Source organism: Paroedura picta, chromosome 5 (genome assembly GCF_049243985.1).
Source record: "Paroedura picta isolate Pp20150507F chromosome 5, Ppicta_v3.0, whole genome shotgun sequence".
Classification (NCBI taxonomy): Eukaryota; Metazoa; Chordata; class Lepidosauria; order Squamata; family Gekkonidae; genus Paroedura; species Paroedura picta.
In genome coordinates this window covers 82,174,497-82,201,290 of record NC_135373.1, presented here as the reverse complement: position 1 = coordinate 82,201,290, position 26,794 = coordinate 82,174,497, and the positions used below count along the sequence as shown (strand labels likewise).

Here is a 26,794-nt window from a genome sequence, read left to right as displayed (position 1 = left end):
TGTAGATATGTATTTGAAGTGATTCAGTTTGCTCATGAAAGTGTAAAGGTTACCTTTATATTAAACAAAGATTTGTAATTTTATTGAGAGAATTACAAATTTCACTTAACTGGCTTGGAATATTACATAAACAAAAATTGAATTATAAGCCTTGCATTTTACAACCATCAAAATATATTTCAAAATAATGTTTCCATGCCATGTGTGCACCACCATTCAAAACAGTTTTTATTAATGAGTGATAGAACTAAGACTGAATTTCATATCCAAGGGGATCCAAACCTTGATCCAAAAGCATGAGGGAAGACTCCCTCATCTTCTGTAGTAGCTTTCGGAGTTCATCCTTAGTAAATACCTGAAGAAAGAGAGAGATTTAGATGTAACTGATGAACTGTGGACAAAGTAGTCTTTGTTGGAAATTGGGATTGAGCAATGGCATTCATCTGTGCTAATCCGAGAATTGTGATAATCTTATAACTGTGATAATCTCTGTAAGGTTATCACAATTAGACTGGTGACACAACAACTCCAAATCTCTGAATAATCTCCCTTGGTGGTTTTAGATAGATGCTGAACATCATGGGGAGCAAGATAAAACTCTGCATACTTCATCAGTCTATAGGTGAAGACCAATCAAGGCAACCCAGGCAGTTTCCATCCCAAACCCAGACCTGAAACCAGACTGAAAAATGGCCTAAGTAATCTGTCTCCTCTCAGAGTGGCTGAAGCTGTGTAACCACTACCAGCTCTTGTCTCATGGCAACCAAATAATAGCCCAGCAGCAGTTTTTGTATCTCAAATTCAAACAAAGAGGGATTTTTGACTTCTCTTGAATTAATTTACCATGTAGAGCTTGTGCCGTTCTGATGCAATCAAGTCAGTAAGCCTTAGATCTTCCTGATACTGTCCGGTTCTGTACAATACGGTATGAAGGAGGAAGCACATCATTGGCAAGCAGAGTTTTCGCAGCATGATCATCTGATGAGTACGTTCAGGGTCATCTTCGGCATCCTTGATTGTAAGTGATATTAGTTTTTAGCAAAAAAGCCCTCTAATTTTTCATTTACGATTATAGCCTACAGTATCTCATTACTTAAAGTCCATGCATGTACACATTTTAAAAATAATAAATCAGGCTAGAACTAGTTATGCTATAACCTTACACCGACTCCAATTTAACCTGGTTACCAAACCCAAAACCTAGTTAAGGGGCTTCACAATACTCAAATTCTTTCATAGAATCGGCAAAGGGTAGCAATTGCTGCTTTTAAAAGCAACGGGATTCATGATTCATATTGAGTTACTTCTCCATAGCTCTCCCTTTTCACAGCTTTCTGTATGGGAATTTTTCCTACCATAGGTTTTCCTACACTTACAATGTGAACAAGCATCAGAGAGCCAGCAGACAATACAAAAAGACAGCGTACAATGCCAGGCTGTGTGTTAGCAGAGGAAGCACCACAGTTCTTCAGTGCTGGATAAGAGCAGTTTTTAAAAACATCTTAAGAGTTAAGAATCCAATATACCTCTCTGACATCAACCATCCAACCTCCGTCCACAAACAGCAAGACATTATACATTTTCTCTTTCACATCAGCTGTAAGGGCATCCAAGAGACCTTTCCATAATCCATAATCTACCTGCAAAAGAAAAGTCAAGGTGAACCCATTCAGAAATATTAAGCTGCACAACACCATAGTTTCCTGACTGCAGTTTATTGCATCTCCCCATTAACATGTAAACAATCTCAAAGCGAAAATTACTGAAAATTACTGAATAAATTGTTCAGAATTTATTGTTAACCTGTGCGGCTGACTTTCAAAATTAAATTATTACAATTATGCAATTGCCTAAATAAGGAATGCGAACCCAGGCTCTAGTTCTTTAAAGCAGTGGTCCCCAAAGGCCAGGCCGCGGCTCCCTCTCCCCGCAGCGAGAAACGTCCCAGGCTGCGAGCTGATCGGCCGCCAAAGCAGCACGCTGGCACGCCGGCAGTGCAAACGCGCATGCGTGGCAGGTCCGTGCATGCGCATTTGCGGACTGCGGGGCCGCAAACACGGATGTGTGGTAGTTCCATGCATGCACAGACCTGCCGCGCCTGCGTGTTTGCAGCCCCACCAGGCACAATCGCGCCTGCACAGACCTGCCGCGCCTGCACGTTTACGCAGGGGCTGCTGAGCTTGCGCGGTGCCTGGATTGCCCTCCCCCCCCATCACTGGTCTGCAATCCCAAAAAGGTTGTGGACCACTGCTTTAAAGCAATCTTAAGTAGACTGTAGGCTAAGCCAGCTGTCCCCAACCCCTGGTCCGGAGACCAGTACTGGTCCGTAGATCCTTGTCCTCCTCCCCAGCTGCTGCCTCGGGGGTTGCCCTGCCACTCTGCCACCGGCTCACCTTTGGTGCTCTCTAGCGGCCGCCATGGCTGGGGCTTCCCCTTGGCATGGCACTGCGCAATTGCTGCTGGCAGCGCCCCCCAGCAGGTGGCGGGAAGTTAGGGGCACCGGCAAGAAAGCAAGCAGAGCAGAGGCTCAGACAGCGACAACATCCCTTGGCAAAAGTCTACCCACCCCCACCTCAGTAAAAGACTACCCAACTCCCGCCCCAGTGATAAAAAGGTTGGGGACTACTGGGCTAAACAACTGTGCAAAACAAAGAGCAGATAAGTTAATGGCCGCAACTGTCTATCTCTTAATTGCAACTGCGAATTAACTTTGCTGCTAATTACTGCTGGGCAATTTAATATTAAACTACAGCATACTTTCTAACTTAATATGTACTACAGTTAATGAAGTCTGGCTTTAAAAAGTAAGAGTTTTAAAATCTTTTAGTCATGAATTGTCACAAAATTCAACCATTAACCTTGACCAGTGTTTTCCAACCTTTTTGGCATGGAGGACCTCCTAAAATATTCTCCAGATTTTGAGGACCCCCGGAAGTGATGTCAACTGGCCACACCCCCAGAAGTTATATGTCACTGAAGTGACATCATCCAACTATTCCTACCAGATGTGACTTCAAAACACCACTCCCATATCACAGGAAGTGAGGTTGCTACGCCTCTTCCTATTTCATGAGAATCGACATATCTATTAGACTCACCTCCCACCTGCATTTGACTTTCACACATTGCTAAAGATGCCAACCTTCAAGGGGGGGGGCGTTAAACACACATACACACATAGATCTGCTATTGCTGACCGCCTCAATCAAACACACGCACTGACTCGCTTTTGCCAGCCTCCCAGTCAAAGGCACACACAACCCCCCTTTCATGGTCGAAACAGCCCCACAACCCAGGCACAGTCCCCTCTAAGGCATGAAAAGGGCTGGAGAAGGCAACTGCATTACCCAGCCTTCCTCACCCCCACCTCTAAGGCCCAAAACAAGGCATGGAGAAGGTGGCTGCCTCACCCCCACTCCATCTCTAAAGTGCAAAGTGGGTGACAGAAGGAGGCTGCATTGCCCACTGACACCCTCACCCCCACCTCTAAGGCCCAAAACATGCCTGGAGAAGGCAGCAGTTGCTTCATCGCCTCTCTGAACTCCCGCCCATCCTGCAGTTAAGATTAAGTAAATAAAACAAATTATCTTTCTGGAGTTTGTTACTCGTGCAATGTGTTTCAGCCAGCAAGGATGTTTCTGGGCAAGGCCACTCCCCTCCAGGCCCATCACTGGCCATGTGGGGAGAGGATTGCCATGACCATATATGATCTTCACACCTGATACATGTTTAATTTTTTTTTAATCTTAAAAATTAATTCTATCTCTCCCAATCAGGGAAACCCTTTCAGGACAATAAGGAAACCCCAAGATTTCCTGAAACCCTGTTGAGAAAGCCTACTTCAGAGCAATGTTTTTCAAGCTTTGGAAGTATCCATTATGGCAGGAAGGGGAAAGCTGGGAACCCCCTGGGACTTTGCCTTATGTATCTGCCCCAGGAAAGACAGTGCTGCAACTGCAGAAGAGACCACGTTCTAATCCACACACCCCCAGGGCCCCCTGGGCCCCAACCTAATCTTGGAAGACAGGCGCTTATGAGTGTTAAGCACCATCATGTTGCTTCCAACTTATCATGACCCTGTGAATTTACCTTCTCCCAAATACCCTGCTGTTAACAGCCTTGCTCAAATCTTGCTAATGAAAGTGTTCTTTGATGGAGTCAATCCATCTCTTCCTGCTGCCTTCAAGTAGGAAGGGCCTAATGCCAGATGGCGTGCTTCTTTTTTGTCTGCCTTCTTGGCCTCAGTAGTTAGGTTTCTGTTCTTGGGTATGGGGGCAGAAGATTCGAGCCCAGCATCTGTCTTCTTTGCTTTTCCTTTTTATAGGAAGGGTGGGCATGGCCTATAGCAGAGCAGCTCTGCAGATTGCTGCAAATTAGGCCTTTGCCAAGGGGCTACCCTTCCTCGTATGCTATGAGAAAAACACTACTGCCATGCCCCATTGTTAGGGTCACACTGTTGCTGGTCTCTCTTCCCAGTCCTCTGGTACTCAGAGAGGCACTGAGAGTCCGTGGCTGCATAAGCAGGTAATGACTGGCTGCACCTATCTGTGGCATTCAAAGGAGCTACTCCTTGGGTGTTGCTGTGGTTGCCATGGCCCCTGGCATGCTCACTGTGAGGTCTGTACCTCAAAATGTGTGCTGAGTTTTCCCCCTGTAGGATGCCCATATGGAACAGATCAGTACCACTGCTGGCAGCTACCACTCCAGAGGCCTGCAAGATTGGGCTGTTAATGTAACAACAGTTGTATTTCAACATGAGCCAGCAGCTAAATAATACTTCATGAGCTTTTGTTCATGTCTCTTTACCTCATACTTCTTCTCCTTAAGTTCATGGGCAACTTTTTCAGTGAAACTTGCTTGTGAAAGCTGGCCAGGCACCTGTGGCATTGAGCTCATGTGTTTAAACCACTCGTTGAAGGCTTCATGAGCTTCCTAAATTGGATTGGAAATACTTAGTCATTTTCCTGTAGCTATTTAGAGAATCTAGATAAGTACTTAATATGTAAAAGAGTGCTTTTGACATCTTGATTCCTGAGCAACTACTTTAAACATTATCTTGACGTCCAAGCAAATACAAAATATCTGCGTGGCTTATTGCTCAATTTTTGATCAAAAGTGTGATTGAGAAGTCTATTTGACCTAACTTCTCAACACTGCAGCAAATCTAAAAGGAAATATTTCAAATATAGTAATCAAAACAAAGGCAAGCAATTATTACAAATATTAACAGGAGGCCTGATTGCTTATCAGTACTTAATGTGAGAAAAAGCTCAGTTCCAGAGAGAGTTTTGTCTTAGAACAATTTTTTTAAAAAGAAGGATCTGCTCATATGAGCAGAGCATGTTCCAGTTATGACGGGCAAGAGTTCTAGGGAGCACTTTTCAGAGTTTAACAACTGACTCTTACCAGGTATGCTCTGATACATAAATGCTCTCTAATCGCATTGTCATCTTCTGCTGGAAGGGGACTATCCATTCCTTGTTCCTCCCACTGATTGTATATTTCTGCTATAGAGTCTTGTGGAATTTTTATGAACACATCTTTTGCTGCTTCATGTTTCTTAGATGCTGTAAAATATGTTTTAATAAAATCAGGAATCGCAATAGACAAATGTAATGTAATCATGCTTCTTTCATTTGTAATTAAACACTTTTAAAGTTGATGAATAATACTACTGTACCCAAGAACTTCCTCATTATAGCATTGCTTTGCTTAAGTGCTTCAGCTCTCTGAGCAGGATCAAATACTAGCCAGTCAATGACATCAATCTTCAAGCGATCTTCCTGAAAAATCAATATAGGAACACAAATTTGGTAGAGAGTTTTTGAGTACGCTACGGAAGTGAAAACTTTGAGATTAGTTCTGCAACTTTGGATTTGTGGTTCTCTAACACAGTGGTACTCACTCCACAGTTCATGGACAGCCACATTTGCAATTACCACCAACCGAAAGAGCCACATTTACTTGCATCCCTGGCACAAAGCCTGTACTTCAGAGAAGCCTGATCCTAGCAACCAGAAGCTTCATCAGCCAATGGCTTTGCCCTTTTTCTGGAAATGTCGGGCAGATGCCAGCCTGGGATGGTGCTCAGAAGCTAGCTGGTCAAAGTGCCCCAGGTGGCTCCTGAGCTACTGAATGAATATCACTGTTCTAATGGCTCTAAAGGCAGAACTTTCCCTCCACCCACAAGGCACAAAAACACTAGGAAGTTTCTCTAACAGGGAAAGAAAAGTACCAATCACCATTCATACCAATTTATGAGCAGCGTTTAAGCCCTACTACAGTCAACAAGATGAGATACAAAGTAATTTAAATGTAAAAAAGGAGTCTAATTTCAGCAACTGCACTGTTCCCCCTTTTCCGCAGATATCTATCTCTGGAAAACTAATAAAAGGAATTACAGGGGTGGGGTGGGAAAAGGGATCTTGTGACTCAGTTTTCCATCCAGCAGCTCCTGCATTACAGGCAGAGCATATTTCAGCATTGCTCACCTCTGTGGTGCCCGTATCGATTGCAAGATCATGGTGAGTGAACTCACTAGCATCTTTTTTGCAAATGTTTTCTACAACAGTTTTTGTTATGGTTGCAACATCCAAACCTGCAAAGCGTATAATGTCAGTTATGAGGAAATACTATGGATTATAGGAAAAACAAACATATTCAAGCATGCATCACAGAAGAATCAAGTGTATTTATGAAAACTAAAGTGTTTTTTTTTTAATTGATATGGAAGATTTCACAGAAGCAAACACAGCCTATTTTACAAATTAAATACTATTGTTGTTAAAAGAAGACAGTCTAATGCAGGCTTTCTCAACCAGTTTCATGAAACCCTGTAGTTTCTTGATGGCCCTGGAAGGGTTTCCCTAATAGGTGGATGTCTGTGGTACTTCTGTCTGTGAGAAGGTTTTTCTTAGGAACGGACTGTCTGAAATGACTGTCTCAAACAACTATTGGTGCAGTGCTAATGCTTTCCTCAGTTATGTATTTTTAAAATGAATGTTATACTTATTCACTCTGAAAAGCACACCATCAAGTGCCTGTCAATTTATCTCAGTTAATAAGCCAGTCTTGGTTGGATTCATACCCAGGCCCAGGGTCTGCCTCCTAGAATTGTATCTTATTTCCCACTGGGAACCCTTGGGGTTGTGAGGCAAGTAGGAAAATTCTGTGGGGTGGTGACTAGCTCCCAGGGAACACATCACATCACTCCTGCCCTAAGGGCTGGAAGATCATTAGGAAAACCTGGGTTGTGGGAAAGTCTGAAGAAGTCATACTCCTGCACAAGCTGGTTTTTACTTTAGCTACCGCATTTTCACTGTAATGCAGTTATTTCAGAACACTGGCATTGTTACCTTAAAAACCAAATCAGATGCTACCTCCTCAATATATTATCCATGACACTTCTTACCGGCTTCCTTTGCTAGCTCCAGGCAGTGGTGGCGCTGTTCGGTTTCAGTAACATCTTCCAAGAAGACAGCGTACTGAGCAATACCTACATCTTGAGGCAAGTGGCTGACATAAAATGCTATAAGATTTGTGTGCTTCTCAGATATTAACCGCTGTAACATAAAAATGTTTAATGTACATTAAGCAGTCTGTCTCTACTGTTCCAGCCCATTTATCCCATATTTCCTACATGAAGCACAGAATGTCTTACAGCTGTTTCACCTTCAGACATATTTATGACACCCTGAACTTCTCAAACAAGCCAATTCAATAGTTTTTCAAACAATATGGGTCATTCCCATTCCAAAATGTAGTTAAAATAGACGCTTGTCTTCAGCTAACAGTGCAGCCAGCTCATTTATGACAATGTTTCAGAAAACTAGTGTGGCATCAGGCTACAATTGTGAAAACTCTGGTTCAAATCCCCACTCCACCGTGGAAATTCCCTGGTCTAACTTGGGGAAGGTACTTAGCTTCACACACCTGATAGGGTTGTTGTTGCAATGATAAAATGGAGGATGGAAGAATGATGTAAGCTACTTCGGATACCCATTGGGAAGTAAGATGAGATATAAATGTCTAATAAAATAAAATGTACCCCAATTATAAATTGAGAGACTTACCTGAATATAGATTTTCAAAACATCAACTGAAACTTCTTCCTTAATGGGGAAAAATGTACTGGGTTTTAAAAAATACTCTAAAATTATTCCTGCCACTTGGCTATTTCTCTGTTATAATATGAAAAGTGCTCACTATGACCACTTTCTATACACTCATTACCAACTCCAATAGATTATAGCTGACCATTATTCATACCTGCATCACAATGCCAGCCATTCTTAAAAAGGCAAAAATGTATTTAATGAAATCTCTGCTCATCAATCATTCTACATTAGCTTCTGTACTTTGGAAATAAGAGTTTTGCAATACGTCTTGGCAAAAAGTATAAATACGGTATATTAGCATTCTCTATTTCATACAGAAAACTAACATACTGAATACTGAAGCCTGCTATGGTTTGGGGAATTAATTTCTGCCTATAGACAAGAAGGGGCCATATCTTATCTTTGGAACTTTCAGTGTGTTCTACTTTGCTTTATTAATTATTGGGTCTCAGTGTCTTTTCCTTACTAACTCCTCCTCCAGCTGTGTAGCAAAGGGAAAGGAAAGGCAAAGCAAAAAGCCTGCATGCCTTCACTTCAAGCTAGTGATTCTGCCACTTGTACAACTGGACAAGGAAATCCAAATGTCCCTGGAGCTAGCCTGGCTCACTCTGGTAATGCTAAGCAGAACTAGTAGGGCTGGGCTCTGCTTGTTCCTGGCTGTTGATAACCATCCAGGGCAGCAACCCACTGGGAACATCCCAGGTAATTTAAATGCCAATTCCACAATGCTACTTTTCTCTACCAGGGCATGGGTGCAAGAAAACTCACATATACATATCGGAACACCTGGCCACAGTGATCCATGCAACGGTCACTTCCAGATTAGACTTCTGTAACTCGCTCTACGCGGGCCTTCCCTTGTCTTTGACAGCTGGTCTAAAATGCGGCTGCCAGGGTCCTCACTAAAACACCTTTGAGGGCCCACATTCAGCCGGTGCTTCGTCATCTGCACTGGTTACCAGTCTGTTTCCAAATCAGATTCAAGGTATTGGTATTGACCTTTAAGGCTATATGCGGCCTGGGTCCCGTCTACCTGCGGGACCGCTTGGTTGCTTATGCACCCCGCAGGGCACTCCGCTCTGCGGGTATGAATTTACTTGGTTGTCCCGGGCCCATGGGATGTTCGTCTGGCCTCGACCCGGGCCAGGGCCTTTTCAGGCCTGGCCCCAACCTGGTGGAATGAGCTCCCAGAAGAGCTAAGGGCCCTGCAGGATCTACCAGCTTTCCGCAGGGCCTGTAAGACGGAGCTCTTCCGCCAGGCATATGGTTGAGGCCAGGGCAGCTGTCCCACTAATCCATCAGAGGATCCCCTCCAATATTGAGATCTCTAACATCGAGATCATGGTTAGATCTATTGTATTGGTGCCACCCTCTTCTGAACATTATTCTCTCCACCAGGCTGAACTAAGATCAGAATTGTGACCACTGCCGCTATATGTTATATGTAACTTTTAATTGGGGTTTTTATGGGGATTTTATTGTGTTTTAACTATTTATGTTGTAAACCGCCCTGAGACCTATTGGGAGAAGGGCGGTCTAAAAATTTAATAATAATAATAATAATAATAATAATAATAATAATAATAATAATACACATTGCTACAAATACTAAACTGTTAGTCAGGATTCATCTAACCTTATGATTATTAATATCTGTAAATAAACAAAATGGGTCTCAACTTTAGAGACTTTATATATGCGCTGGATGCCTATAAACCACAATGTATGGTTCTGAACATTCACTTCAAGCAAAAGGCAGAGAAGAGGAAAATATCACAATGCGGATGAACTGACAGTAGTTTGTAGCCCCAACGTGCGGAAAAATAAGATGAGGTGAGTCATGAATCGAAGCAGATGTCCTGGAAGAACATTCCTGTCTTTAGATAGCCATCTATTAAATTCATCCATCAAACCTGAAAAGAGAAAAGCTGCAGTTAGGTTTAACACTAAGAAATGTTTAAATATGCAGCCGCAGTGGTCTACACAATGATGACAATAAAGTATCCTAAATATGGAAGCATTGGCACATACTGAGCCTTAAAATACTATTTTATTACATTCATGAGATCTCTATCACTCAAGCATAGGATTTAATGATGGTATGGCTCAACAAGGTTGCACTTTCTAGACTCAGTGACAGAGTAACTAATACAAGAGATTTATACATACTTGCAGGTGCTCCAGATATGCAGAAACAAACATTTGTAAGTTTAAAAAGAACACTCTCCTATCTAAAGGACAGCATATGCCACAAAGGAAGGAACTCTGTTACCTGAATTACATAGCAAAACTATAGTATACCAGCTGTGAAAAGCTGAATGTCATTTAATGGAGAAGGGAGATTTCCCTGTCAAGTTGTTTGGTGGCACATAATCTGTAAATACAGATTTCTAATCTGTCATATCTCAAGGGACCACATTAAGTAACATGAATAAAATACCCACCAAAAAGACAATTTACAGACTTCTTTTTATGGATTTGGATTTATTAATTTATGATTTGTTGTTTCTGGATAAAAGTCCCTTAGAAGTGTGAATGCTTTGTGTGACAATATTTTAAAACACAGTGAACACGAAAAGCGTGCTGACGGCAAACTTACCGTCCACATTTCCCAAGATAACAAATTTTTGAATCACGTGGTAATGTTCTTGATTCTCTTCTAACACTCTCTGAAAAATAGTTTATACTGTCTGTGAAGACACAATTCTAACCAAGACACATTTTGTACATGACAAATGTTGTCCATGTTGTGGCACAGATACTACAGACAAGGAAATATTGATATGATGCTGAAGAGTAATGCTAAACAGTTATTCATACAAATAACCTAATAAGCGATAATTTGATTAAAATATCCTTGGAGTTAAGTACTGAAAGTGCACAATGCAATTGCAAGGTTAAGCACTGACACCACTTGCATGTTTCACATGTCATTTTTTTTTACAAACTAACATAGCTACAAAAAATGTGTGGCTTAACTTATACTATGTTTAATTTCTGACTGCTTTCCAGATTTCTACAAGTCAAATCCTATCACACTGTCTATTGATGTCCCAGTCTGTATAGACCGATTTTGTGTAATCTTCCCAGTCCCAGAGAGAAGCATGAACTATAATGTGTGTTTTTTTAAAATCAAAGTGTTACTGTTAAAGATGCAAGATTAAACAAAAGGAAGAAAACCATTCTTTTTTTACAGTCTTAACATTACCTTTTTGTCTGTTGCTTGAAGTTCTTCAAAAACCTTTTCTAAAGTCCAGCTTAAAAATATGAAGAAAAAAAACACGCAAAAATTGAATTAGCGCTGTACTTAACAGAAACAGCACATATTACATTGCAAATATAACCTGATCAAATGATGACTTACTTAGTTTGCAAAAACTCTCTTGGGAGTTCTTCTGTCTCCTCCATGTTCATCACTGATGTTCGGATTTCCTGTTCAACAAGCGAGTCCACCATCACCCTAAAATAGGCCCAAACTGTATCCTCCCAGGTGTCACAAACTGGAAGGAGCTTTAGGTTAAAAAAAAAAAAAAAGCAAAAGACTGCCAAAATTAATAATTAGGAAAGTATACCATTAAAATATATCTGGAACAAAAAATGTAAGACATGTTAATACTATATCTAAATACTATAAGACATTTGGCCAAGAGGAATTCTTAATAGGCCTTACTTTCATTTTTCATATAAAAGCTTGGCAAGCCACTTGGAAAACAACCACCTGGAGGAAAATCTAACTGGTATACTATAATTTTGCTACGTAATTCAGGTAACTTTTCCAGAATATTTCCTTTATACAGCATGTCCTGATCCAGAAGGAAAAATACCTAAGCTGCACAGTGATGTTTCACACCTACCATGTGGGGCTGCCTCTTTTGCCTTTTAACAAGCTTAGGATGTCATTATGTGCCTATGTGAATGGGGTTTCCAAATATCTTCCCTCTTCCTGTAATACACACATATTTAAAGTCTACCACTTCATGTATATTCTCAAATATGGAAATATATCCTCCTTCCTGAGAGGTGTTCAGGATAAACTTAGGGCAGCAATTATACTTTTAAGATCAACAATTCAAATTTAAAATGTTAAAAGTTATTTAAGAGGAAGGTACAGGACAATTATGTCCAAAATCACATTAACAATTTTTCAGCATGGGTGAAGTCAAGACTAACATTTAAAAGTTGGCACAGAAAGCTGATTATAGATAGAAACTGCTCATTGCCTATCTCTGTGAGAAAATACCAGCCTTGCTCTGACAACTACCATCCAGAGCTGGAACAGAACAAAGAAGTAACCCATAACAGGAAGTAAGAGTGCTGCAAGGGGTCAGTATAACTAACATACATGCCTGTTTATAAAGACTTGCCAATTCTAAAATTAAAGCCAAACATTATGCTTTGAGTTTCCTTGATCCAAACAAAACAATTTATTTGTTCTACTTTTATGCTGCCACTCCCAGTACCAGCTGACCTGTGGTAGTTTACAACAAATATAAAAACACAATAAAACAAGAAAAATAGCTTTAAAAAACCCTTCCACCCTCCCTAATCACCCCACCACAATGCTCGAAGATCCCCATGCCAGCCAGCATCAACTGCCATATTAGCCCAGGACAGTGGTCCCCAACCTTTCAGAGGCTGGGGACCGGCAGGGCATCGGACCGCGCCCCCGCGGACCGCGCCCGCGGGCCATGCCCGTGCATCGGGCCGCGCCCGCGGGCCGCGCCTGCGCATCGGGATGCACCCGCGGGGCGCGGCCACACCCGCGGGGCGTGGCCACACCCGCGGGGCGCGCCCGCACGGGCCACGCCTGCGCATCGGGCCGCGCCCGCGGGCCGCGCCTGCACGGCCGCGCGGCTCGGCCCTGATTCCCTCTCCCCGCCCTCCCGCAGTAAGAAGCTTCCCGGGCCGCAAGCTTGCGGCCTGGGAAGTTTTTTACTGCGGGGGGGGGGGGCGGGGAGAGGGAGCCGCGGCCCGGCGCCATGGCCTTCGCGGCCCGGCACTGGGCCGCGGCCCGCAGGTTGGGGACCACTGGCCCAGGAGATGTAACAGGCAGGTACCAACACCAGATAACAATAACCCATTCAGTGCAGGGGAACTATGCAATTACCCCAGACAGATGGCAGGCTGTAGGAAGGCCATTTATAATTTGCCAACAAATTATTGTAACACTTTTGACAAAATGCTATCACAACGTCTCATACCTGCTTGAGGTTCCCACTCAGTGCTGCATAGATTGCTCGCTCATACTTGTCAAACAGCTCCTAAAAGATTCAAAAACATTTCAGAAATCTTTCCAAGTATTTGATTTTATACCTACATAAAAATTTATCGGATCCTAATTCAGGAAAGCATGCCATCCAGTTGACCGTCTAATTCAGTACACCACTACCTGTAGGCAACATCCTTTCAGATTAAACTATACATAGGATTGACAAATTAAAATATTACTGTTGCTAGTTCTTGCAATGCTAATGATGATTACACACTCATATTTTCATAGTTAGCCATAAGCTTAAAACATATCACATGCTCCCAACATCAAATTGGATTATGCTCTCCAAGTTTCATGAAATAATTCAAGCAAATACTTTTCAAATGGGTATATTTTGTTCAGAGGGAGAAAGTTTAGAAAATACAGTACCTATAGTACTTATTTATTTATTCATTATATTTATATACCGCCCTCCATGGAAGCTCAGGGCGGTTTACATAAAACACATAAATAATACATGAAACAATCATGTATTATTGACGCCACATGTTGTATAATAAAGCCCTAATCTGGATACGTGTTGGCTTAATTTGTACTTAATTTTTAATTTGTTCTATTTTTCCAATGGTCAATAATCAACATCAACAATGCTTTCAATATTATACAGCATGTACATAAATAACTCATTACATTAAAATACATTCAGATCTTTCATAAAACCTTGTGCTTAAAAAGCATTAGCGATGTTATGTAGTGGAAAGCAATGAGAGAATATTTTCTTTTAATAAAATCTATTGTAAATGTTTCTTACCTTTTCTGACAGCCGCCAACAGCTTATTTTCCAAATGCATCTGTATGGATTTCCTTCTACTGGCTCCAGTTCTGTCCCTATACATAATTTTATGAACAGTTCATGTGTTATTTAAAATTAACTAAAGAAAGTAGCCTAGCCCTCTAAAAATTTCAGTTTCTTTGATGTCTTTCCTAGACACTCAGAATACATTTTAAAATTACATATCACAAGTTTAGCTCTACTTTATAGTTTGGAAAGAGTTCTGAATATGACTTTTTATTTATTTGTCATATATACTTGCATATAAGCCGATCCACACATAAACTGAGGCACCTTATTTTACCACAACATCTGGGCAAACTTATCGGCTCGCATATAAGCCGAGGGTGGGAAATGCAGCAGCTACTGGTAAATTTACAGGGTGGCCTAAACGTTTAATCCATACTCATCATCACAGGCTCTCCCATCCAGCCTCCCCTCCCAACAAATACAACAAAGTCAAGAGGATGAATAGCTGCTGGTTTTTGTACCCCACTTTTCACTAACCAAAGGAGTCTCAAAGCGGCTTACAATCGCCTTTCCTTCCTCTATTCATGCCAGACACCCTGAGAGAGCACTGACAGAATTGCTCTGTGAGAACAGCTTTGGCAGAACCAAACAGTGCCCCCCCCCCCCCCGGCCAGCAAACCAGAGCAGAACAACAGTACCTGAAGTTGGCAACCTACTACAAGTACAACAGCTACCAAAATGACTACTCTAACTACAGCTACAGTGCCCCCCCCCGAACAAAACAGTGAAATAAAGAACTGTAAAACTGAAAGAACTGTAAAAACCAACTTTTAAAAGAAACACAACCCCAAGAAGAAAAGCCAAACAATGCTGCCCCTCAGATTAAAGAAGAAAGAAACAGTAAATCCCAAAGCACCCCCAAAACCCACCCCCACCCATAGAAACCAAAAGAATAGTTTGGAAGAAGTGATTAGGAAAAAAAAAGGGGGGAAATATCAATTTAGTCAAACTGTTGAAGTCCTACAAGCTGCCAGAGCAAGCTCAGCTTTCAAGACCTTTGCAGAAGACAATGCTACGATTGGCTGGCTGGGAGCAGGCTGTTATTTCAATTATCCACGTATAAGCCAAGGAGGGCTTTTTTCATTGTTAAAAACTGTGCTGAAAAACACGGCTTATAAATGAGTATATACAGTAATTAGATGTATTACCTGCCACTCTCGTGAAACGTCTCACGTTGGGTTAAAGAATAAAAACCCACATTACATAAAACATTAACATTACAAAATAATAGCCCTGGCAGCAAGAAGAAAAATCAAACTCATCTTACACCCCCCCCCCCCAGTCAGCCTCTACTCTCTCAGTCTGGTGTAGTGGTTTGATTCTGCACTCCCCCACATGCAGCCAGCTGAGTGACCTTGGCCTCGCCATGGCGCTGATAAAGCTGTTCTGACTGAGCAGTGATATCAGGGCTCTCTCAGCCTCACCCACCTCACAGGGTGTCTGTTGTGGGGAGAAGAAAGGGAAGGCGAATGTAAGTCACTTTGAGACTCCTTCAAGTAGAGAAAAGTGGCATATAAGAACCAACTCTTCTTCTTCAATGCCTCAGGGCACAGATTTCAATTTATTGTTTCAATTTATACTCTGCTTTTCTCTCATACGCTTCTTATCTGGTTCACTGTGATGCTCAAAATGTATTTCTACAGCCTTGTAAGTCCAGAATTATTTGTCGACTGATGGCTAGGAAATTGTATTATTTCAAAGACAGAAAGACAGCCCTGAAGCATCTGCAAAAATTGGAGTCCAGGTACTTCTCAGGCCAAACCAGAACACTCAAAAAGTACCTCCATTCACATTAGGATCATGGTACAGTTTCCATCCTTCAAGAGTTGCTGCTCTCCAAGCCTGTCCACATCTTTTGCACAATCGCTGGGCCTGTAAGGTATCAAGGGAAACAAGAACTTTAGAGAATATGTTTAGTTGCCACTTTCTTTTAAGGTACAAGCACTCCAAAACCTGAACTTGCAGACACAGCAGTGCAAATATAGAGAGAGCAGTAACAGCTCTAATACAAAGGAATAGACAGTGCCTTTCTTATTGGACAGTGAAGCCTGATTTTCTTAATCAGCAGCTATGAGACTCTTGCTAGGAGCTACACTCTCTCTCGAGGAGCTTAGCCACACATTAGCAAGCTGAATTTATGTATGTTTATAAACAAGTACATAATGTAGAGCCACTTACGCACTTCAAGCAAATTGTAGCACTCTGTCTCTGCCCAAATAATCTCTCTCTAGTTACCTGAACTGTCATGGACCACCTGGTTACCTCCAGCCTACTTTTATTTGTTATTTTATTAGCAAACTAGTTCAAGTTCACTTAGTCAGGTATTTTATAAGGCACCATAGGATATTTTATGGGCCAGCTATATAGCAAATTTACTCTGTCCAATATAACAATTTAATTTAGTAAAAGTTTTATTAATTCATGAGAAGCTGGAGCTACCAAATGATTAAATATGCCAGTTAAAGGTTTTACCAGCATACACACTAACAGCTGGCATACTGTTTAATATTTTACTATAGTATATTGACTATGATAAATCTTCCTAAATGCTAAACCATTCCTAGATCCTAATATTTCAGTTTACCAAACTAATGGGAACCTGAAGACAGACTGAAAAAACTATGGTCGCATAAACTGGTTTTGTTATTTCAACCATTTACGCACCCTTGTATTTCCATTAGTCGAAGTTTAGCAAGTACTGTAAAGACATACATGTAAGTCCCTAAGAAAGGATGCTTACTTCATCTGTCATTCCAGCTCTAATAAGAGTGAAAAGGAACTTCAATAACCGTGCATCATCCTCCCGATCCAAATCATCAAGTGGCAGTTTTTGTCTTATTGGAGCATCTGGGTCCTAGATATGAAAACAGCACTGATTCAGAATTGCTTTGAGAAAGTATCTGAAAATTGTAAAAATATTCTTGTCCCAAGTTCTTCTTTATTCCCTATTCTACCATCAAGAGTCTGCTCTTCTTTTAGAATTCGGGGTGCCGGTGGTGGGTGGGATTAAAACATGACTTTTCTAATTCTTGACATGCTCAGTCTACTTGTTTGCAATCCATTCTCTGTTGAGTCTGTATGAGGGCCAGGTCCATTGCATCGCTATAATGAAATTCTGCTTGAAAGTCTTATCATTTCACTTTGAGAAAGTGGATAGGTGTATCATTCCTTAAATGTCAGTCTCCTCATCTAAACCAGATTCTCAACAACAATTACTCACATGCCTAGAATACAGATCCTGCAACACAGGCAAATGCAAAGTTTCACCCTGTAGTCATTCAGGCAACACAGTTACCAGGCAGGGATATCATCAGCCATACAATCTTCCAACATAATATACATAATCTGCCAACAATCAAACACATCTATCCCAGAAATAAATTGTGTAATTTCTATGTTGTATCAATTTGTAAATAGTTATATTCAGAAAACAGGAGAACACTCCATCTGTTGCTGACCGCATCACATTTTTAAAAAACAAAGGAACTCCATCATGAATTAAAATATGTCAAGAAAAGATGTAAATTCATCAACACTCAAAGCAAAAGTTTTCTTAATAACTAAAGATGGAAAATTTACTTAGCAAAGCAAAGGATATTATGTCACCATCAGTTATGGATGTAACTGTCACTGCACTTATTTCATATACATTTGAGTTTCACATACAAATAGACTCGTATTTCATGGCTTTTGACACCATTGTTCGTGCTTGTTGCCTAATTTAGACGTTTAACCGCTTTAAATTATACCTACTAATTCAGTAATTATTGGTCGTGAGCTTCCAGAGAATGTGTTTAAATGTCGCTGTTTCAAGATGTGTAGTGTATTCTCCCTGAAAACACAAGACATATCCTTATGTCAACTGCACTGACTGATATACTAAAGAACTTATTTTCAAAACATTTGCATCTAAGTCAAGCAGTATTTGAACAAAACATAAATGGAGCAACAACTGGCCGTACATCTGTACCTTAATTTCCAGTAGTATCTAAATACATCTGAGAAGTTCTGTCTGCTCACTACTGCAATTTCTAAGAACTGTAATAGATTAGCTAAGCAAGCAAACACCCTCCAAAACCATATTGATAAAAATTACAATAGAATAGTACCCCTGTGACTTAAAACCCTTATTTTCAGTTGACTGTCCAAGCTAGCTCTATGAGATTTCATCCCTTGCTTCTACCTTTTTAATTCATAAGGCCTTTTTTCCCTATTCCTTCATAGATTTACAGCCCACTCTTAAGCACAATTACTCAGAATTAAGGCCAATTACTCAGAATTAAGGCCAATTACTCAGAATTAAGGCCAAAAATAAAATGAATGCATTTTATTTTTTCATATGCATATGTAATACTGTAGCCTTACTGAATTAATCCTAAAACTATTCAATATATGCTTATAAGGGGCAACTGATTACAAAATCCAGTTTAGTACTTCAGCAGATTTTGTGCTTTTTAAAGAAAACTTTCATGCCATCTCTCCAGAAATCTGCCCAGTGGCATACAAAATAAAAACAAATATTAAAAGCTATTAATTAAAAGCCAGCATTAAAAACACAACCCATCATAAAACATACAAATTAAAATCAGACCCCTGAAAGTTTTCATGGTTAAACCAACAAGTTCTACCAATTTTGGTATTGACCAGAAGTTGTAATGTTTTCAAACAACATTGTAATAATTAGTTTGATGCTAGTAGTGACCTTAATGCATTTTCTATACTATAAAATTCAAACTTGATAAAGCCAAAAATGCCCACAAAAAGCTTGTTTTAATCATGATTAGCTGTACCACTGGCTTAGTATAAAGAATGCTGTTCCCTAAACTTCTAGTGCTTGATACAGGTTTTGACTAGTCATAACTATGAAAAGCTATTCTGGAAACAACTGTTACAGACGTTTATGAAGAATGTAAGAAGCAGATGAACATGAAGACTCAGTAGTTGGCCAATAACTTACCAGTATACAGACTTTGCATAAAACTCAATATTGTCAGAAAAGTCTCCAATGTCATCCTTGGCAATGCTCTCTAGCCAGTCCACCACCAACTGAAATTAAGTTGAATTAAATTAAAGAGGAGAAACACAAAGCAAAATATGACAGCAATCTACTTTTCTTCAATTTCCATCCCCATTCCGGGTCTCAAAAAATATACATTCAAAGGAGCCAAATTGAGTATATTTCCTTGGGAGTTAATTCCTGGCTTCAAGATACTTATGGGGAGCAAGTATGCATAGAAAAGAAACTAAAATTGGATGCACATAATCTCTTTTGTAAATAGGACAGCTGTTTATTCCAACTTTAAAGCATGAAACAGTCTTGCTTCACTCTCATTTACAGTTCATTGTTATTACAACAGACAATATGAGACATCATTATGAGGTAGCAGGACCTGCAACAGTGAGATCCAAAGCATATTTATTAGGAAACAAATCCTATAGCATTTAGCACAAATACCTCCCCCAGCAGTTGCATAGGACTATATCCCTATTCTTTAAAATCTTGCTTATGTCATACCTGGCTTTGCCGAACCAATGAATCTCTCTGGAACAGATTGTTCACAGCAGTCTTTTCGCTAGCATTTATAACCTATAAGAAAAGAGGTCCACCTTAAAACGTAAGACATTTATTTCATTATGAATTATCATACGATATTAATGTTTTTGTTATTGAAATGTTTTGGACATTTTTGCAGTATTCATGTGAATTGCACATTCATGTGAAAAATGTGAATACAGTGCTTGATACAGTAATTGATCCCCATGTATCAGTTATTTTAAATGTTTAGCTCCATTGTTTTATTTTTTTTCTTCATAAAAGTTTTATTTTGCTTGTATTTTCCTTTTTATTTGCATTTTGAACAATGCAACACAATGGTAAAAACTCAGGCGTCTTTAAACTTAAGGTTTCAGTGAACAGAAAATGGCTGAAATTAACAAAACTTACTGCTATGTCAAATATATTTTCATCTTCTAGAGCAGACTGTATCCTATCCCTACATTAAACAAAACAAAATTGAAGGTTTAACATGAATCTTAACATTTCTTAATAGGTAAATACAATCCACTGAAATCCAGCAGAATATACAACACAAATCAAAATATTTGGGTACTATCTAGTTACACCATGTAGAGGATTCTGATAGTGAACCCCACTTTATCATCTTTCCCACCTCCCACTGCTGTTGCTCTGGTCTCTCTTTGTCTTCCCCATTCCTGCTCCTCCCTCACAACTACCTCCTTTTACTGGGAGACCTAAGCAACACAAACTACACTGCCAAGATCACTATCGCATGTAGAGTTTTCTGTGGAATTTGTTCACGGGCTTAGGCCACCTTCTAAAGCATCCACACTAAGCCGTTCAGTAAAATTCTGTGTTCAGCTGATAAAACACTATGCTTTTGAAGCAAATAACACAGAAAGCCTTAAGAAGGGTTATAAAAAATCTCTCATTTAACCTGTACCCTGCCCTCATAGTGTTCCACATGGGAGAGCATTGTATATATGATAGGACTATGCAACTAATCTAACCCTAATACAGAAAATAGTATCTGTTTTCTTACTGTACTACATTAAGTTTTATCGAGCACTTATTAAAAAATGCCTATCTGCTAAGTGCAAACAATTTATGTACTTAACTCATGTTTATTCTTTCTTAAGTGCCCAAATCTACAATCTGACCACCATATATTAAATTAATGACTTGATAAAGAAATCAAGTAGTCTTTCAGCAGAACTACCTGTACATCGAGGACAACAGTCTCCATGTTACCATCTCTTGTTTGAGAAGCCACAAAACACTGGCAGTCCTTGAAAACTTCTGCTTCCCAGGTGTTGCTCGGTAAACTATTTTTTGTAGAATGCTTACCTGATGATAATTTTAAAAATGGATTATTATTTGATCTTTTTATTATGTATCTTTAATTATTTTATTATTTTTACAATGGAGGTTCAGGTCACAACAGCAGTGCAGCTGGCATTCTACCACCTTTGTCAAGCCAAACCACTAGCACCCTACTTGACCCTGGAACACTCAGCCACAGTGATCCGTGCAACGGTGACCTCTAGACAGGACTTCTGCAACTCACTCTACGCAGGCCTGCCCTTAGCCTTGACCTGGAAACTACAGCTGGTCCAAAATGCAATGGCCAGCGTCCTCACAGCAACACCATGGAGGTCCCAAATCCAGCCCATCTTCCAACAACTGATGTGGCTACGAATCAAATTCCAGATCAGACTAAAGTTTTTGGTAATTACCTTAAAGGCATATATAGTCAGGGCTCAGTGTACCTGATGGACTGCCTTCCTGCCTATACCCTTCAAAGAGTGTTATGCTCTGCCACCTCAAACCAGCTAGTGATTCTTGGCCCCAAAGACCTAAAGCAGGGACAGAGCCTTCTCTGTCCTCACTCCCAGAAGAGATCAGGGCTCTAACAGAATTAAAATAGTTCTGCAAGGTCTGCAAAAGGAAGCTCCTCCACCAGGCATTTGGTTGAGGTCGACTGAAACCAATAACACCTTCTGGGCCACCTGAACCTCCCTCCCAGGAATTCCATGCACTTGACTTTGGTAACCATGGCCCTGTTTGATTATCATCTTGTTAAATTGTTGTATCACTGTTACTATTATCATTACCATTGTTGTTGTTTCTATTCAATATATAAAAGTGAGTTTGATGTACAGTTATTTCATGTTCCATGTAAACTGTCCTGAGCCTCAGAGGAGGGTGGTATATAAATAAATAATGACTTTGTATGCTGGGAATTAAAGACTAGGTATTTATTAATGAATGTGTTATTTAAACCTTTCTTACAGAAACAATGCTTAGGCTACATGAGTGTATCCCTAAGCTGGAAGACTAACAGTGCAATCCTAAGAGGATGGGTGTAACTTTTGAGAACTGTACTGCAAACTTTCCCCCATAAACTGCATCATTTATTATCATATTTAGAACATAGGCTCAATGGTTTATAAATGAAGAAAAAGCAAGTGCTGAATGAGTAAAAATAATGTAATACAGTATACCTGGCTACTGCAAATTTCTTCATACTCATCTACAAGGTCAAAGATGGTAGTTGAAGTGTGTTTTAAAAGGGACTGCAAAAAATCCGAGTACATACTCCTGGTAGCTAGAATCATCAATAAAAAAGGTTCTTATTAGATTAGAATTTATTTATCATTGTAATTTACTCAAAATCCTAGTTAAATATTTCAAAACATATTTTATAACAAAAGCCTTTGATGCAGATTTTCTTTATAACAGTAAAATTAAAATCAACATAGGGTTGTAATTCCTTCAAGGGAAACAAGAAAAAAACCAAAGAAATACCACTATTCAAATAAACAACAGAACGTGCCTAAATTCTTCTAATATATTTAAATCACAAGTATATTTGGTATATATATATTTGGTATACATATATTTGGTATGACATTTGCTTATAAATGTTTCCTCCTGTTGTTTTTCAATCATCATCATCATCACATAGCAATAAAGGAAACTTAGCCCCGCCCCAATTCTTCAGACACATCTGAATTATGCATACACTACTTATTAATTTCACTTCTTCCCCAGGGGGGATTGACAGGCACAGTTTTGGCACTATAGTGCATATTCCAAGAAAGGGCAAATGTAGAAAGTGATCTCTGACCTGCTTCCCCAGGGTCATCCTCATTCAGTAGAACAGCACTCTTAGTGACATCCTCTGCTGTACTGTACTCTAAGTTTGTGAACACAACTGAATGTGGAGGAGTGAATGCAGTTGTCCAATCACTGTCATCTAACTAAAAGACACAGCATAATACAACAGGGGGGAAAAAACCCAGTTAATCTCAGCCCATTGCCTAAACTTTAGTCTATAATTGCTTATATTATATAAACTGAAGGGGAGGGAAGCTGACCAAAACAAAGTGCATTCTCTTTCCAAAAACAGGTAGCCAGAGTTTCATGATATACACACATTGCATAAATGTCTTACTCTGAAATGGTTATCCCAAAATTAGTACTTAAAATCAGCGATCTCCTGAAAAAATGGATTTCCCAAGAAATTATTTCAGATGTTTTTTATATATGCTACAACTATAGTTACTTTTTCATTTACAGCCACAAGTGCTAGAAACTCTGATGGGAGGGGGGAGCTAGAACTTAACTGTGCATAAAAGCTTTGATGGTGTTCTAGACACAAGCTGGCCATTCCTGTTTAGTGGGATCTTACCATAGGCATGCTTGCAAGATGTCCAGGAGTTTGCATCAGATAAGGTGACTTTACTCCCGTGCCCAGCGTTGTAGACAGGTTGGCTGGCTTCATGCCACTCCGGCTCTGTGGACTGACTTGAATTTTAGAAAAGTAAAATGATTTTCTGAAGAAAAACACTTTTACCGCTTCCCAACATTAATACATGTATGATACTCAACTCATTTCTAAGACATTAGTGGATGTAAATGATTTCTTGTATGTGAAATGTTAGCTTTCCTTGAAATCCATTAGTACGCCAAGTGCTAAAGCTTTTCATCTAAAACTTTAATGTGCTTAAAAACAACAGGAAATAGCGCACATAAAATCCTATACAGAAAAAGTTATTAAAAATCCCTGATATTACAAAATTAATTTACATGTACATAAATAAAGGCCATAAATTAAAAGGAACTTACAAGAGAAAGACATCAATCCTGGAGTCCTGTGAACCACTGGGCCCCTACTTATCATACCACTTAAACTTTCATCCAAGGAAGCAAGGACTGGGAAAAGAAAGAAGACTAAGGAAAGAAGACTCAAGTCTGATAAACAGATTCCCTACTCAATGCCATCTCCCTCTCTCACCCCCCAAAAAAAGAACCCTGCCTTTGATGTTATGTTACTGCTTAATTCTTCAGGCCTTATCACCAATTGAAACAGATAGCCCTTATTTTCTCACATATTTATGCTTCTCTTCCCTTTATGAATAGCTTCGTTTAAATTTTAAACTGTTCAAAACTTAAATTGGAACAGACATTTTTGGGGCTTTTTGTTTTGTTTGCATCACTTTATCCTAAGTACAGGAAGTAAGCAGAAGCATAAAAAGCCAGAAGTCAAGAGAGCATAATTCAGTATCCAGAGCTTGCAAACAAATGCCACTAATTCAATGTAACTTACTTCAGAGTACATATGCACTTTTTAAAATGGTGGCATATACTTTAAGAAGGTGATACCCATTCTCTGCAGAGCCCAGAAAACTGTGTCCACTACTTTTAGAAAATGCTTTGGAAAACTGATTGCAATTTCACAGGAATAAAAAATCTACAGCTGCATTTCTCTTCAGCATAATTTTGCTATAATTTAAATGCTACTTCCTGTTGCAAAATGCAAGCCACAGAAAAACTGATCAAACATCAAGTAGTACTATGTCCCATTGAATTCAATGAGACATACTTCAAGGCAAGTGTATATTAGGGTTAGGTAAATTTTGCAGGAAACCTGTCTGGCACGTGAAGACTCGGCACATCATACCTATTAAGCTCAAACTGAATCATGCAAACAGTTGTCAATCTATTCTCAACAGATCAAGGGATTAGCTAGGAGGCAACTTCTGATACCCTTCTACAGAAATTTTGCTGGGTCTCAGTCTTGCTAGGAAACAGGAATATTCCCTGAGGGAGAGGGATCAGAAGCTGACTCCTACTGATCAGAGGGACATCAAACATTAAGCAAAGAAGTTCAATGATCAACCCATCATATTAAATTATCCTACTCAGACATCAATAGTTAATTAATTTTAAAATGTTCAATATAATTGTGTCTGAAGAATAAAGTATTGTTTTCTAAAGTTAAAAAAATATAACAGCTGACTCTTAAACCCAAATAATTGTACTTCTGTTAGAGCCAAAAAGACTCTAGAAAAGGATACCAGAAGCCTTTTTTTGTGAACTGTGTTTTCGAATTGGCCGAGTCACATCTTGAGAAGACACATTTTGGAAGTCATTCCTGAAAAGGTATGGAACAGAAATGATCACATGCTTGATGTTTTCTCATTTGATTTTATTAAATATGTAAGAAGAAGAAAAAATGAAACCCAAACCTACAATTTCATGCCTCAATGTTAATAGGACAAAATATATAACAAAATTACTACTACTGTTGCATTCCAAGATCTCCAAGAACAGCAAAAATGACAAGGCAACATTTTGGTGGATGATCCCACTTTATATCAGCTATTGAACTGAACAGTCTTTTGACACTTTGAATGTCTATTATTGGAGACATTTGGGATACATTTTGTTGTATAGGACAAGAATCCTCCACCTACATTAGAAGATATACATTGGAAGTTGTACAGAAGTAGAGTTTAGTAGAATGAAAGCAATAGCAAGCAGACCTCAAAGTGCAGGAGAAAAAAAGGTGCAGAAAATCCCTTCTATTCAATCAGATTAAGGTCCACCTAATCTAACGGTCCATTTCAAATAAAAAACGAACAAATGCTTCTAAAGGCTCCTAACCAGAGAAGTTATTTCTCTCCAGAATCATCTGAAATTCACTAGCATACTAGGTGGTTTGGTTTGATAATTAATTGCTGTTGACAGACCTCTTGGCCCATGAATTTGCTTACATTTTTTAAAGGTTACACTAAGATAGTAGCTGCTACTTCACCATATATCTATCAAAAGCTAACTGCAAACCAACTAAAATAGTAATACAAAGAGTATAGTAATACAAAAAGAAGCAAGGCTATCTTGTTGTTTTTCCCCTAATAATGTCCTATAAAATGAGGAGGAATGAGAACTTTTAGAAGAGGAATTCCCTGCAATAACAGCAACAACAAGCCTTTAATAGCATATAAAAGTACAATATAAGAAGGGAAAGTGCAAAAGGATCCACTGCTAGTGAGAACAAAGGCTTTAGACACAATACATTCACGATTTTTCATGGCAAGATATAAAAACAATTATATCAGTAACCAGCAATAGAAAAGGCAATTTGTTGTCAGTTTTTTCATTTAGCCTTGCATTCAGAACGGCTTGAACAAGTTGTTTTTTTTACAGCAGGTCTAATAAGCTTTTTGCAAAAGGACGTTGCAAATACAAGAGCGATTTCATGTTTTGGGGCTCAAACACCACCTCCATTATCTTATTATCTGAGGCTCCTTCAGCTCATCTTCTTCCTTCCTAGAGATTTCCTCCTTTCTCTTTCTTCTACTTTTGTTACTCCATCACGTTAAGTGAAAAACTACTCCGCTACCTTTCTAAAGACTGTCTGAGAAGTAGCACCAGACGTCGCTAACGGCGTTTCCCCGCCCCACCTGCTAACATGTACGAGGAAACGGGAGCGCGAGCGTGCTCAGGCAACGGCTTAAGGATGTGGCGGGACGCCCCGCCATGAGCGACAGACGCCGGACCCAGAGGGGCTCACCTGTCCATCTTTCAGTTAGGGGCCGGAAGTGAAAGCTTGAGGCGGCCCGCTCTCCAAAAGTGCTAATCCCGACCCGGAAGTGAAACTAAGGACGCAGGGTAACACGCCAGCTGCCGAACAAATGACAATCGCTTGAGGTCTACAGAAGACCCGAAAGGCGCGTAGGAAGTCGTCAGGCGTTGGTGGCCTCGCGTCTGCGCGGCGGATTATCTCCGTCTCGCGC

The 26,794-nt window shown here is 39.9% G+C and overlaps 1 protein-coding gene across 9 annotated transcripts; it reads right to left on the bottom strand.

The window, feature by feature from the left end:
• Positions 1 to 54: 54 nt before the first annotated feature.
• On the bottom strand, positions 55 to 26,715 carry NUP107 (nucleoporin 107). 9 transcript variants are annotated; one of them, XM_077338757.1, is made up of 28 exons: positions 26,572 to 26,715; positions 25,073 to 25,149; positions 23,841 to 23,927; positions 23,404 to 23,519; positions 22,840 to 22,972; positions 22,214 to 22,317; positions 20,929 to 21,056; positions 20,136 to 20,184; positions 19,707 to 19,778; positions 19,149 to 19,237; positions 17,945 to 18,023; positions 16,932 to 17,045; positions 15,973 to 16,063; positions 14,141 to 14,217; positions 13,319 to 13,378; positions 11,482 to 11,627; positions 11,326 to 11,374; positions 10,717 to 10,786; positions 9,912 to 10,030; positions 8,073 to 8,111; positions 7,412 to 7,562; positions 6,492 to 6,598; positions 5,681 to 5,783; positions 5,407 to 5,567; positions 4,807 to 4,932; positions 1,527 to 1,640; positions 844 to 1,011; positions 55 to 355 (listed from the first exon to the last, which is right to left on the bottom strand). In XM_077338757.1, the coding sequence occupies exons 1-28, from the start codon at positions 26,577 to 26,579 to the stop codon at positions 248 to 250; spliced, it is 2,745 nt and encodes a 914-aa protein (XP_077194872.1). In that variant the 5' UTR covers positions 26,580 to 26,715; the 3' UTR covers positions 55 to 247. The 9 variants fall into 9 exon arrangements, with proteins under 9 accessions (XP_077194872.1, XP_077194874.1, XP_077194873.1 ...); XM_077338759.1 differs by having other exon boundaries at positions 26,462 to 26,580; XM_077338758.1 differs by lacking the exon at positions 26,572 to 26,715 and adding an exon at positions 26,401 to 26,529.
• Between the last annotated feature and the right edge of the window lie 79 nt (positions 26,716 to 26,794).

Excerpts from the sequence above, each read along its gene's own strand:
- NUP107 (XM_077338756.1), bottom strand. The coding sequence starts at position 26,158 with ATGAAAAAACTGACAACAAATTGCCTTTTCTATTGCTG. Across the intron at positions 17,046-17,944 it reads GACCAATAATTACTGAATTA|GACCCAGATGCTCCAATAAG; the intron begins GTAGGTATAATT and ends TTTCATATCTAG. Across the intron at positions 7,563-8,072 it reads TTTTGAAAATCTATATTCAG|CGGTTAATATCTGAGAAGCA; the intron begins GTAAGTCTCTCA and ends TTTATGTTACAG.